Source organism: Haliotis cracherodii, unplaced genomic scaffold (assembly GCF_022045235.1).
Source record: "Haliotis cracherodii isolate W230 unplaced genomic scaffold, xgHalCrac1.p SCAF_12, whole genome shotgun sequence".
Taxonomy (NCBI): Eukaryota; Metazoa; Mollusca; class Gastropoda; order Lepetellida; family Haliotidae; genus Haliotis; species Haliotis cracherodii.
In genome coordinates this window covers 45,185,482-45,199,277 of record NW_027266267.1, presented here as the reverse complement: position 1 = coordinate 45,199,277, position 13,796 = coordinate 45,185,482, and the positions used below count along the sequence as shown (strand labels likewise).

The window sequence follows — 13,796 nt, the reverse complement described above, 5'->3', positions numbered from 1 at the left end:
TTCTGGCGTGCCCAAGGAACGCAACTCTGCACAGCGAATCGCGGCGCCTTAGACGACTGGGCCACCCGTGCCCCCTGATGGAGAAAGAGAGATCTGGGGAAAGAGGGGTTGGTTGAAGGTTGGAGTGCCGGTGGTACTTACTTTGTTTTTTTTGTTTGTTGTTTAACGCCGCACTCAGCAATATTCCAGATACATGACGGCGGTCTGTAAACGAGTCTGAACCAGACAATCCAGTGATTGACATGATGATCATCGAGCCACACATTTGGGCTACGATGACATGTATCAACCAAGTCAGCGAGCCTGACCAACCGATCCCGTTAGTCGCCTCTTACGACAAGCATAGTCGCCTCTTGTGGCAAGCATGGGTTGCTGAAGACCTGTTTTTACCCGGATCTTCGAGGCGGTAGGTACTTACTCTTAACGAGGACACTGACACAAGCCTCCCTGTTGGAGTTGGGAAGTGCGTTGTGCACACTGCAACAATATCGTCCATGGTGCTGTGCCTCTGCGTTTGGAACGTTGTACGAGCTCTTATAGTTGTGCGCGTTGAAGTCAGCGTTAGCAATGTAGGCGGGGTCAAATGTTGATTTCTTCAGCAGCGTCCGTGATTGGCCATCGCCTTCCATGTTAAAGTACCACGTGATGGTTGGTTCGGGTCGACCAATCACAATGCACGTCAGATCGAGGGTTTGGTTCGCCTTGATGTTTATTCTGTCAGTCTCACGATCATTGGCTGTTAATCTTTTTATGTCCGGTGTTACTGAAGAAAAACATTTGCAGTATAATATCAAATGCTTTGGGATTTGAATATGCAAATAACGGATCCGTTTAGCTAAGGGAGGTAATAAGGTAGGACGGCTCCTTCGACCTAGCAATGCTTCTCATGGGAGTGCGTGAGTGAGTTGGATTTTAACGCCGCTTTCAACAGTATTCCAGTTATATCACGGCGTGTCAGCTTAATGTGGGAGGAAAGCCCAAAGTGATGCAGGTCTCAGACGTTTACCACTTCGGTGAAACCCACAGGTACGGGTATGGTGCTGACAAACCTAGAAACATAATCGGGGCGAACCGGGATTCGAACCCACAATCATAGGTTTCTGGCGTGCCCAAGGGACACAACTCTGCACAGCGAATTGCGGCGCCTTAGACGACTGGGCCACCCGTGCCCGCTTCTCATAGGAGGATATTGATAGGAATTTGACGTCGACGTTGACGTGTGGGACATCACAAGGGACACGGACACTATCAAAACTGGGATTATGTTTTGAGTAGACCTTGCGTTGGTTGTAACAGAATAGGAGTACTCGCGTTGGTTATTACATAATAGGAGTACTCGCGTTGGTTATTAAAGAATAGGAGTACTCGCGTTGGTTGTAACAGAATAGGAGTACTTACGTTGGTTATTACAGAATAGGAGTACTTACGTTGGTTATTACAGAATAGTTGTACTTACGTTGGTTATTACAGAATAGTTGTACTTACGTTGGTTATTACAGGCTAGGTGTACTTGCGTTGGTTATTACAGAATAGGTGTACTTACGTTGGTTATTACAGAATAGTTGTACTTACGTTGGTTATTACAGAATAGGAGTACTTGCGTTGGTTATTACAGAATAGGTGTACTTACGTTGGTTATTACAGGCTAGGTGTACTTGCGTTGGTTATTACAGAATAGGAGTACTTACGTTGGTTATAACAGAATAGGTTTTCTTGCGTTGGTTGTAACAGAATAGGAGTACCTACGTTGGTTGTTACAGAATAGGTGTACTCAAGTTGGTTGTTACAGAATAGGTGTACTCAAGTTGGTTAACACCGAATACGTCTACTGACCTTGATTATTATAAAATGTGTGGATCTTTGATATGGATCCGTGGATGTTGCTGGTGATGCACGTGAATCTGTCGCCGACCACGGTCCGACGGGTGTCCACCACCCGTGTGATGACGTCGACGTCAGTCGCCGACTCCACCGTCACGTTATTCTTGGTGAAGGTGAGAGTGCACCTCGGCCGGCAGTCTGCCGAGCACGTTAGAGTGACCAGCTTATTGTCGCCCTCCGACACACTTGACCGGAACTCCCTCGGGCCATCTGAAATATGTTGTACCACAGATATACAGCTTGTGGTTATTTCCCATTCGTCCGAATCGCCACCATAATCTTTCTGAATTGATTTCTCACAAAGTACACACAAAACTAAGATCGCTCATAATCATAAATGTTATGTCACTTGAAACGGGAAAATATCTCAGAAATCAGAATTCTATGATCATGACCTAGACAACTATTATACCTTAGGGCATAGACAACCTTGTGGTTTAAATCGCCGCAATTTTCTGTGCAGAAAATTAAGACTCTTATGTGCACCAGGCTGCAGTGGCCGTTGGGTCTAATCCAAGATTCGCATGTACTCGTATATGACCTTTGGTCTTTTCATGGGTGAACGTTTAAAATCTGTGACACTAGGAGTTGGGGATGGTTGTTCCCCCGTCATAAAGAAGGTCAAACTTGATAGTGAGATGGTGAGTTGGGTTTAAGGCCGCTTTTTACAGTATTCCAGTAATATCACGGCTTGATGTGGGAGGAAAGCCCGAAGTGATGCAGGTCTCAGACTTTACCACTTCGGTGAAACCCACGAGCACGGGTATGGTGCTGACAAACCTAGAAACATAATCGGGGCGAACCAGGATTCGAACCCACAATCATAGGTTTCTGGCGTGCCCAAGGGACGCAACTCTGCACAGCGAATAGCGGCGCCTTAGACGACTGGGCCACCCGTGCCCCTTCAAACTTGATAGAACCTACATAGTGTTCATTATGGTGCTATATTAATACAGTCGTAGTGAGCGGTACCAAGTACAAACATTTATGACCTTCGGGGCAAAATAAATTAACACTTAAAAATGGATAAGACCAAAAGACTACAACGTTATCAAAACGTTACTAGGCTGAAAACAGTCGCCGAAACACTACAAACTTACGGTCCAAAACACAACTATATTACCCGTATCAAATACATCCCCATTTTTTGCTTGTTGTATTTTTAGCCACCATCAAACATATGTGTATACTTTCTTTGCAGTTTAGTTTACGCAACATGCAGAGAGATGTAATTGAAAATCCAAAAAGTCCACAAAAAAAGTCCACAATCCACAATATGTGTGTGTGGGGGCACGGGTGGCCCAGTCGTCTAAGGCGCCGCTATTCGCTGTGCAGAGTTGCGTCCCTTGGGCACGCCAGAAACCTATGATTGTGGGTTCGAATCCCGGTTCGCCCCGATTATGTTTTTAGGTTTGTCAGCACCATACCCGTGCTAGTGGGTTTCACCGAAATTGTAAACGTCTTAGACCTGCGTCACTTCGGGCTTTCCTTCCACATTAAGCTGACTCGCCGTGATATAACTGGAATAATGTTAAAAGCAGCGTTAAACCCAACTCACTCACTCACTCACAATATGTGTGAGAGACGTGTAACAAACATTTTCCTGAATGAGCGAGTTTGGATTAAGGTCGTGTTTAAACAGTATTTAGTTGCAAACATTATTTCAGTTATATCACGGCGTGTCTGCTTAATGTGGGAGGAAAGCCCGTTGGAATACAGGTCTTTGATGTTTACCACTTTGGTGAAACCAGTGAGTGAGTGATTTTGGTTTTACGCCGCTTTTAGCAATATTCCAGCAATATCACAGCGGGGGACACCAGAAATGGGCTTCACACATTTTACCCATGTCGGGAATCGAACCCGGGTCTTCGGCGTGACGAGCTAACGCTTTAACCACTTGGCTACCCGACCGCCCCTCGTGAAACCAACATACAATGGTACTGTGCTGACAAACCAAGTATTCGTGGTGATTTTTGAATTCAAACACACGAACATGGGGTCCTGGCATGGCTAAGGGGCGCAACTCTGTACAACAAATCATGGTTCTCATTCCACGGGTTGCACGTTGAATGGAATTAGTGTTGGTACTATCAACGTAAAAATAGCACACTTACACTCAACAAATATCGGTGAGACTCGGCTCTCTCCGGTCCATCTGCCTCCCTTCTCCATCACTGAACACCGAAACACCTTCCCATCGTACATCATGCTCAGATTTGTAATTGTCAGGTTCGGCCCGGTCAACTTGATGAACTGATCCGGATGGACGGTTTCTCCGTTTTTTACCCACTGATACGTCATTGGCAGTCCATGGTTGCCGGGGAGTGACCGGGACTTGGTCACACAGGTAATGGTGTACTCCGTATACAGGATCGGGGCCGGGGGCGTGGCTATGTGCGGCCTCGTTGGCGTCTCTGAAAAACATATCATCAATTTGGTTTTATAATTGGATGCAAACTTGTTATTTATGGAATCTTAAAAGGCACATTGTCACGTTGTCGCCATTACAAAACCAGACATGTGCTTGACAACGCAGAATTGTGACCAAGAAACGGGATAATTAGGTCACGTTGGGCTGGAGTTTTTGAAGGTGACAACGCGACAATGTCCCTTCTAGGATACCATTGTTATTAAACGAAAGAATCGTTGAGTTTTTTTTAACTCCGCTTGATTAGCCCTTTATCCAACCTTACGTTTTTTGGTTTGTTTGTTGTTTAAAGCTGCACGCAGCAATTTCCAGCTTTATGGCGGCGGTCTGTAAATGATCTGTTTTGGCAAGACAATCCAGTGATTGACATCATGAGCACCGATCTACGCAACTGGGATAATGGTCAACGAGCCTGACCACCCGATCCCGTTAGCCGCCTCTTACGACACGTATGGTCGCCTTTTACGGCATGAATGGGTTGCTGAAGACCAATTCTAAAATGGTTGGTGGGTTGGTTTGTTGTTTAACGCCGCACTCAGCAATATTCCAGCTATATAGCGGCGGTCTGTAAATAATCGACTCTGGACCAGACAATCCAGTGATTAATATCATGAGCATCGATCCACGCAATTGGGATCGATGACATGCATCAACCAAGTCAGCGAGCCTGACCACCCGATCCCGTTAGTCGCCTTTTACGACAAGCAGAGTCACCTTTTACGGCATGGGTTGCTGAAGACCTTTTCTACCCCGGAATCTTCACGGGTCAATTCTTAAATGGACCATCACTGGTGTCCAGCATTGACGTGAGAGAAGGGTGAAATATTTTTTCTTTAAAGAACCATTCCGGATAGACATTGAAAGAGCTTCACAACATGTTCCCATGTCTCGAGGCGAACTCAGCCCACGGTGTAAAGAGACAACGCGTATTATAACTTTCGATGGAAACTACACACTGTCAAGTCTCGTTAATCCGAGATTCGGCTTTATCCGACACTAATGATGGGAACCGATTAAATCAGTGCTATTTAGACCCGTTAATCCGACAGTCTCGCACTCCGACTCCGACACACCAAATTTGCAACGAATTACCGAAATCACTCCTTAATCAGTCTCGTTAATCCGACAGAGTGATCAGCCTACTCCGTGGTCATCTGGGTGTCTAGCCGGGAGCGCCACATTTCAGAAATGGCTATTGCCGGTAGAGCCACATCAATTTGGGCTATCTATTTTCGAAATGTGGCTTTGCCGGCCTGTAACCCGATTAACGAGTATGTCGGATAAACGAGTATGTCGGATAAATGAGTGTGTCGGATAAACGAGTATGTCAGACTAACGAAATTAGGTAGTATTAACCCTCGTGATCGAAACTCGGACAACTACGCGATGGATAACGATACAAACACGTAATGAAAAAATAAAAATGAAATATTCATATTGTTATTTTACATTGTTAGCGGAATATGTTTTCTAAAGCCCAACACAAAACAACTGTTACGGACTGTATGACTTATTAAAAATACTTTTAAAAGCATACTCAGGAATGGAAGTCACAAGTTTGAAACATCAAAACACGGGCTGTATTGTCGCGGGCAGATTTAAAGGTATCTCTAAAGAAGACCACGCTTAGTAATTTAAATGTGAGATACTCATTTAAAGGTATCTCTAAAGAACACCACGCTTAGTAATTTAAACGTGGGACACTCAAACGTGGGACACTCATTTAAAGGTATCGGTAATCGGATTAATTAATTACCCGCTAGAATAGGTGAAATGCACTCAGCTGTAAATGTGGCTCTACCGGCAATAGCCATTTGTGAAATGTGGCGCTCCCGGCTAGACACCGTTAATCGTGATGGAAATGAATAAGGGAACACTAAGTTTTAGACAGTAAAATATTATGTTGTCATGGATTCCCAGCCATGTCTACCAAATACGTGTCCACAACAATGCTTGGTTGGTTTGTTGTTTAACGCCGCACTCAGCAATATTCCAGCTATATAGCGGCGGTCTGTAAATAATCGAGTCTGGACCAGACAATCCAGTGATTAATATCATGAGCATCGATCCATGCAATTTGGATTGATGACATGCATCAACCAAGTCAGCGAGCCTGACCACCCGATCCCGTTAGTCGCCTTTTACGACAAGCAGAGTCACCTTTTACGGCAAGCGTGGGTTGCTGAAGACCTATTCTACCCCGGATCTTCGCGAGTCCCATAACAATGCACACAAACACATCTCAACATTTGATTCTGACGTGTTGAATGTGTATGGTCCTATTTTAAATGGACTGACAGCAAATCTCATTTCCCTATATTTCCCATTGTTCTCTTATTCGTTTCAATCAGTCTATTTATATAAAAGGGAAGATATAATGTAGTGAAACTAGGATATTTCCCTGAGCCAATAACTCAAAGGTGAGGTGAGGTGAAATTGGATTTAACGTCGCGTCCAAGATTATTGCACTTATATAGCGACGTGCATGTACGTGTGTGTTTGTGTGGCTGCTTGTATTAGTCCGGACTGATGCCGATTTATAGTGCTAGCACACTGAGATACCATGCTGCAGTTTAACATGAATACCCCACTCAGACATAGTATACTGACTCCGAGCTGACCAGTCCTTGTTTTAGCCCCTTAATGCCGAGCGCCAGACAGGGTAACAACAAGTACCATCTTTTAACCTCACCGGTGGGTAGCGTCAAACCAGAAACATGAACGCAGTTCTGCAGATCAAGCTGACACGCCATCATACAACAGAAATATTGTTCTAAGAGGCGTTAAACCCAACCAATTCTACCACGTGAGGTGAGGTGAAATGGGGTTTAACGCCGCGTCCAGAATACTGCACTCATATACCGACGTACATGAATGTGTGTGTGGCTGCTTGTACCAGTCCGGACTAATTCCGATTTTTACCGACTTCGAGCTGACCAGTCCTTGTTTTAGCCCCTTAATACCGCGCGCCAGGCAGGGTAACAACAAGTACCATCTTTAAACGTCTTTTGGTATGACGCGGCCGGGGATCGAACGCCGGACCTTCCGTCCGCTCTCTGTGAGGACGCTCTAGCACTAGACCACGGAGGAGGTCTCTTCCACGTAATGCAATCATATTTGCAAGTACTGTTGTCAAACGTCTGCATAATCACACAATTCATAGACGGAGTAGTCTCAAGGTCGCCTCGGTTTCGGTTATGTATCTAAAGTCAACCTCACTGAACAATAGGGCAGGTAGTTGAGCACACAGCAACCGGAAGGAACCACACAGGCTTCCCGTTTCAGTTAAGCGTTGAACAAATACATCATGAAACTTTATCAGTGAGTGAGTGAGTGAGTGTGGTTTTACGCCGCTTTTAGCAATATTCCAGCAATATCACGGCGGGGGACACCAGAAATGGGCTTCACACATTGTACCCATGTCGGGAATCGAACCCGGGTCTTCGGCGTGACGAGCGAACGCTTTAACTACTAGGCTACCCGACCGCCCCTGAAACTTTATCAAGATCGCAGTCTAGATATATAAAGGCAACCAGAGTCCCGGACGGTGGGAGGGCCCAGTGGCTAAAGTGTTTGCTCGTCACGACATCCCTGGTTCGATTCCCAAAATGGGTACAGATATTGCTTTATCATCCACAATTGTCGGTAAAAATGACTATCGACCTCTGGTTTTACTGATCCAGGATCGATGACATTTTGAAGGAGTCTGGAATACATTAGTTGGTAAATTCTTGATTATAAGGTCAATGTCCTGCTACTTTTGTCTCTGTGGGTGGCGGCGTAGCCAATGTTCGATTCCCCTCACGTGTCCCGTAATTTCGCCTATAAGGGGCCGCCCGGCTATAGCTGAACTGTTTCTGACTGTGGCGTTAAACAGTGGAGTTTGCTGCATTGATTGACTAAGTACGAATAAGATATATGGATACAACTTCTTTTCTGTAATTAGGAGCGACGTTTCGGTGTAGGTTCTAACACCGTTATCAAGCAAGTGATGTATTGCTTGATAACGGTGTTAGAACCCACATATCTTATCCTTACTTAGTAATCCAACTTCTGTATGCCTCTCAAAGAAGTTTGATTTATTTATTTTAGCTGCAATAAGCTGTGCCAAACCAAAATTCACACACTCACTCGGTTGTGAGTGGACACGAGTCTTGGGCACTGCCCAGACACTGAATGATCATGAGTGTTCTAACGCCTTATACCAAAGGGAGTCCGCTGAGGAATGGTAATACGAAGCCATGAAGGCTTAAAGCTTCCCATTTAGATGAGTCCAGGGAGTACGGCTATGACAAACCAACAATCATAATCTGGAGGAATCCGGAATTCGAACCCATTATCATAGGAATTTTGGCCTGTCCAAGGGACGCGACTCTTCCGGCGCCAGCACAACACCAAATTTGGACCCTTAACTTAACCTTGTATAATCAGCATGGCTGTTTCAGGATCTAAACCTTTGGAATTCGAACACCATGTCATAGGATTCTGGCCTGTCCAAGGGACGCAACTCTGCCTGCGCCAGCACAACACCAAATTTGGACCCTTAACTTTACCTTGTATAATCAGCATGGCTGTTTCAGGATCTAAACCATGGGAATTCGAACCCCATGTCATAGGATTCTGGCCTGTCCAAGGGACGCAACTCTGCCTGCGCCAGCACAACACCAAATTTGGACCCTTAACTTTACCTTGTATAATCAACATGGCTGTTTCAGGATCTGCTGCTTTGTAGCACATCTGGTAGATTCCTGCATCGGCCTTGCTGAGGTTAGACAGCGTGTAGGAAGACAAATGTCCCCCGTCTCCATTATAGGACAGCCGTTCTTTATACTCCCATGACACATTGAAAGAGGACCGTCTCGCACAGAAAGACAGCCTCTGACATCCGGGGCTCCAACACGCGCTGGCATTCTCATAGGCGAGTCCAAGACACTGAATTTTGGCCTGTCCAAGGGACGCAACTCTTCCGGCGCCAGCACAACACCAAATTTGGACCCTTAACTTTACCTTGTATAATCAGCATGGCTGTTTCAGGATCTAAACCATTGGAATTCGAACCCCATGTCATAGGATTCTGGCCTGTCCAAGGGACGCAACTCTGCCTGCACCACCACAACACCAAATTTGGACCCTTAACTTTACCTTGTATAATCAGCATGGCTGTTTCAGGATCTAAACCATTGGAATTCGAACCCAATATCATAGGATTCTGGCCTGTCCAAGGGACACAACTCTGCCTGCACCACCACAACACCAAATTTGGACCCTTAACTTTACCTTGTATAATCAGCATGGCTGTTTCAGGATCTAAACCTTTGGAATTCGAACCCAATATCATAGGATTTTGGCCTATCCAAGGGACGCAACTCTGCCTGCGCCAACACAACACCAAATTTGGACCCTTAACTTTACCTTGTATAATCAACATGGCTGTTTCAGGATCTGCTGCTTTGTAGCACATCTGGTAGATTCCTGCATCGGCCTTGCTGAGGTTAGACAGCGTGTAGGAAGACAAATGTCCCCCGTCTCCATTATAGGACAGCCGTTCTTTATACTTCCTTGACACATTGAAAGAGGACCGTCTCGCACAGAAAGACAGCCTCTGACATCCGGGGCTCCAACACGCGCTGGCATTCTCATAGGCGAGTCCATTTTCATCCAAGGGTAGACGGCATAGTTCTACTGGATTGTTACATCTGAGTAGATGTTGGAATGGGAGAGTGATGTCACGCCCTTCTCGACCCTGGATCTGACGGAGGCCCGACGCATCTGAAAATATTGTAGTATATTTTTGAGGGAATTTTGTAACAGTGCCATACAAACCATTGCAATTGGTTTTGTATCTTCCTTTGTTTCCGAGGCCAATGGTTAGGTGGTCGACATTGGTTAGAAATAATTGTCTTAATTCATATAATTGATATTGTTACTGATGCGATAAATCGATACGATAAACTTGGTATCAAGGTCAGATAGATATGCAAATGAGGCCACCTGTCGTCAAAGGCGACTTTGCTTGTCATAAGAGGCGACTAATGGGATCGGGTGGTCAGGCTCTCTGACTTGGTTGATGCATGTCATCGTATTCCAATTGCGTGGATCTATGCTCATGACATCAATCACTCGATGTTCTGGTCCAGACTCGATTATTTACAGATCGCCGTCTTATAGCTGGAATATTGCTGAGTGCGACGTTAAACTACAAACAAACAAACCAAATAATATAACAATAGCTTAGCCGTGTCAGGAAACAAACAAATGTTGCAAAATATCTAATATAAGCACCTTGAAAGTATACTTTTATTAAAACAATCTTTTATTAACAGACGCCATGCATACAACATATTACACGTTAAGCCAAAAGGTAAAGAACGTAGAGACAGAACTCGGTACTTGGCGTGCGATTACATAACCCACTGGATTGTGTGGTCCAGACTGGATTATTTACAGACCGCCGTCATATAGCTGGAATATTGCTGACAGTTTGACGATATCATCACTTTCATTAATGAACATTGCCAACATGTAGGACTGTCTCTCTGTCGCAAAGTACATAGTCATAGCTCATTAACAGTGAAGTGAAATTGGGTTTAACGTCGCGTCCACGATTATTGCACTTATATAGCGACGTGCATGTACGTGTGTGTGTTTGTGTGGCTGCTTGTACTAGTCCGGACTGATGCCAATTTATAGTGCTAGCTCACTGAGATACCATGCCGCAGTTTAACATGGAATACCCCACTCAGACACAGTATACTGACTCTGAGCCGACCAGTCCTTGTTTTAGCCCCTTAATGCCGAGCGCCAGACAGGGTTACAACGTCTTTTGGTATGACGCGGCCTGGGATCGAACCCCGGACCTTCCGCTCTCCGGGCGATCGCTCTACCTCTAGGCCACGGAGGCGGTCAGTTGATTAACATTAATGACTCATTCGGTGATATTCAAACTTTGCTTTTCTAGAGAATTATCATGAATCATAAATGATGACACATCATAACCGTGTGTCGTCGTTCCCGTGAGACAACGGTTCACAGACGGTAGGATGTAACGATATTTTGTAGAATTACTGCCACGTCCTGGTGGGAATTCAGGATTAGAAAAGGGGCGGTCGGGTAGCCTAGTGGTTAAAGCGTTCACTCGTCACGCTGAAGACCCGGGTTCGATTCCCGACATGGGTACAATGTGTGAAGCCCATTTCTGGTGTCCCCGCCGTGATATTGCTGGAATATTGCTAAAAGCCGCGTAAAACCATACTCATTCACTCACTCAGGATTAGAAAAGGCCAACTAAGTGAGTGAGTGACTGCGTATAGTTTTACGTATTCTAGCAATATCACGGCGGGGGACACCAGAAATAGGCTTGACATATTGTATCCATGTCGGGAATCGAACTCGGGTCTTCGGCGTGCCGAGCGAACGCTTTAACCGCTAGGCTACCCGAGCGCCCCCGACTAATGAAGTTGGGTTAATTACAATGTGCGATCTGTTGGTAGCTATAGGGGTGGGGGAGCCGGGTAGCTCAGTACTTATAGTCGGACTTTCAATAGAGGCTACCTAGGACTCATTTTCCTCGTGTGTCTTTATATGAGTGAGTGGGTTTTGGGTGGGTGGGTGAGTGAGTGAGTGTGAGTGAGTGAGTGAGTGAGTGGGTTTTGGGTGGGTGAGTGAGTGAGTGAGTGAGTGAGTGTGAGTGAGTGAGTGAGTGAGTGAACGAGTATAGTTGTAAGCCTCTTTCAGCAATATTCCAGCAATATCACGCCTGGGACTCCAGGAATGGTCTTCAAACTTTGTATCCATGTCGGGACTCGAACCCGGGATCGTTGAGCATGCTTATGGATTATGTACCGGCTGATATGTCTGGAATATTGCTGACTGTGGCGTTAAACAATATTCACTCACTTGTAATGTACGTATAATTTGGTTCAACGACTAATAATATTCATATAATAATATAATAATTAATTTCAAACACAGATTTTGGGGAAAGCCCAAAGTGACTCAGAATATACATGTTGACGTTTACCACGAACCCATGAACCCATGCATTATGAAACAAAACCACATGACAGCCAAGAGACGAAATGTGCATCCAGAGTTATAGCATTAATGATAGCTTAACCATGTAGGAAGATCGAACCGCAAGTCACGTGGACAGGAGCTGGTGATGTGCTTTGATCGCCTCTGTGGTCTAGTGGTAGAGCGTCCGCCCGGTGAGCGGAAGGTCCGGGGCTCGATCCACGGCCGCGTCATATCAAAAGACGTTTAAAGATGGTACTTGTTGTTACCCTGTCTGGCGCTCGGCATTAAGGGGCTAAAACAAGGACTGGTCGGCTCGGAGTCAGTATACTATATCTGAGTGGGGTATTCATGTCAAACTGCGGCATGGTATCTCAGTGAGCTAGCACTATAAAACGGCATCAGTCCGGACTAGTACAAGCAGCCACTCAGACACACACGTGCATGCACGTACACGCTTATATATGCAATAATCGTGGACGCGACTTTAAACCCAATTTCACGTCACCTCTGTTACAGATACATATATCTGATTGTGTGCACTCACCCGCAACTGTATAGATATCCACAGCAAGGAGAAGCATGTAGATGAGACGGAACATGACTGCCGACCTACTGAGGACGATACTGTGATCTGTGTGAAGCAGGGTGATGTTTCACGTCCGTGTCCGTCAGTGTAAAGTGCGCGAATACACAGTCATACTTCCCGGCTGTGGGTATTTCCCTTTAAGTCCTTCACTTGATGTCCTGTGAGTCAATTGTCACACTTATCAAGAACTATCAATTTCCAAATAACGCCTGAGCAGTACAGTTCAGGTTTATGTGCGATACTCAGTCCTCAATATGACCACATGGGATTCCGCACTCCAAGGAAGTCGCAAGGGCCAACTGATGAGGCTGGTGAGGATAGGCTGGTTACAATACAATAAACTACGGTTATAACGAACTCAAAGGGACCACTAATTTTAGTTCGTTATAACCGTAGTTCGTTATAAGCATATACACACCATATATACAACAAATGGCCGGGACTAAAAATAAGTTCGTTATATCGGTCAGTTCGTTATAAGCGTGTTCGTTATAACCGTAGTTTAATGTACATGGATAGAATCTTTTGCTTGAGTGATACGTAGCTGCGTCTGGTCCGCCTGATAACTATGCATTTTATAGACTTGATAATAGACCAGTGTTCATATGCTTGTAGCACGAGCTGAAGGGCGTGTAGGGGAGGTTCCCAGTTGCTGAAGAATTAGCAAGTAGCACCAGTGTTGATTTTATTCTTGTCATTATCAGTCTGTAGTGAGTGAGTTGGGTTTAACGCCGATTTAAACAGTATTCCAGTTATTTCACGGCGTGTCAGCTTAATGTGGGAGGAAAGCCCGAAATGATGCAGGTCTCAGACGTTTACCACTTCGGTGAAACCCACGAGCACGGGTATGGTTCTGTCAAACCTAGAAACACAATCGGGGCGAAC

At 45.3% G+C, this 13,796-nt stretch overlaps 1 protein-coding gene across 1 annotated transcript in view; it reads right to left on the bottom strand.

The window, feature by feature from the left end:
• Nucleotides 1–12,924, bottom strand: part of LOC139457437 (neural cell adhesion molecule 2-like) — a 32,189-nt gene extending 19,265 nt beyond the window's left edge. The window contains exons 1-6 of the mRNA XM_071238834.1: nucleotides 12,870–12,924; nucleotides 9,722–10,078; nucleotides 8,998–9,270; nucleotides 3,996–4,295; nucleotides 1,834–2,091; nucleotides 419–763 (exon numbers count right to left, since the gene is read on the bottom strand). Coding sequence (XP_071094935.1) covers nucleotides 419–763; nucleotides 1,834–2,091; nucleotides 3,996–4,295; nucleotides 8,998–9,270; nucleotides 9,722–10,078; nucleotides 12,870–12,924 — 1,588 coding nt within the window. The remainder of the gene's footprint in view (nucleotides 1–418; nucleotides 764–1,833; nucleotides 2,092–3,995; nucleotides 4,296–8,997; nucleotides 9,271–9,721; nucleotides 10,079–12,869) is intronic.
• Between the last annotated feature and the right edge of the window lie 872 nt (nucleotides 12,925–13,796).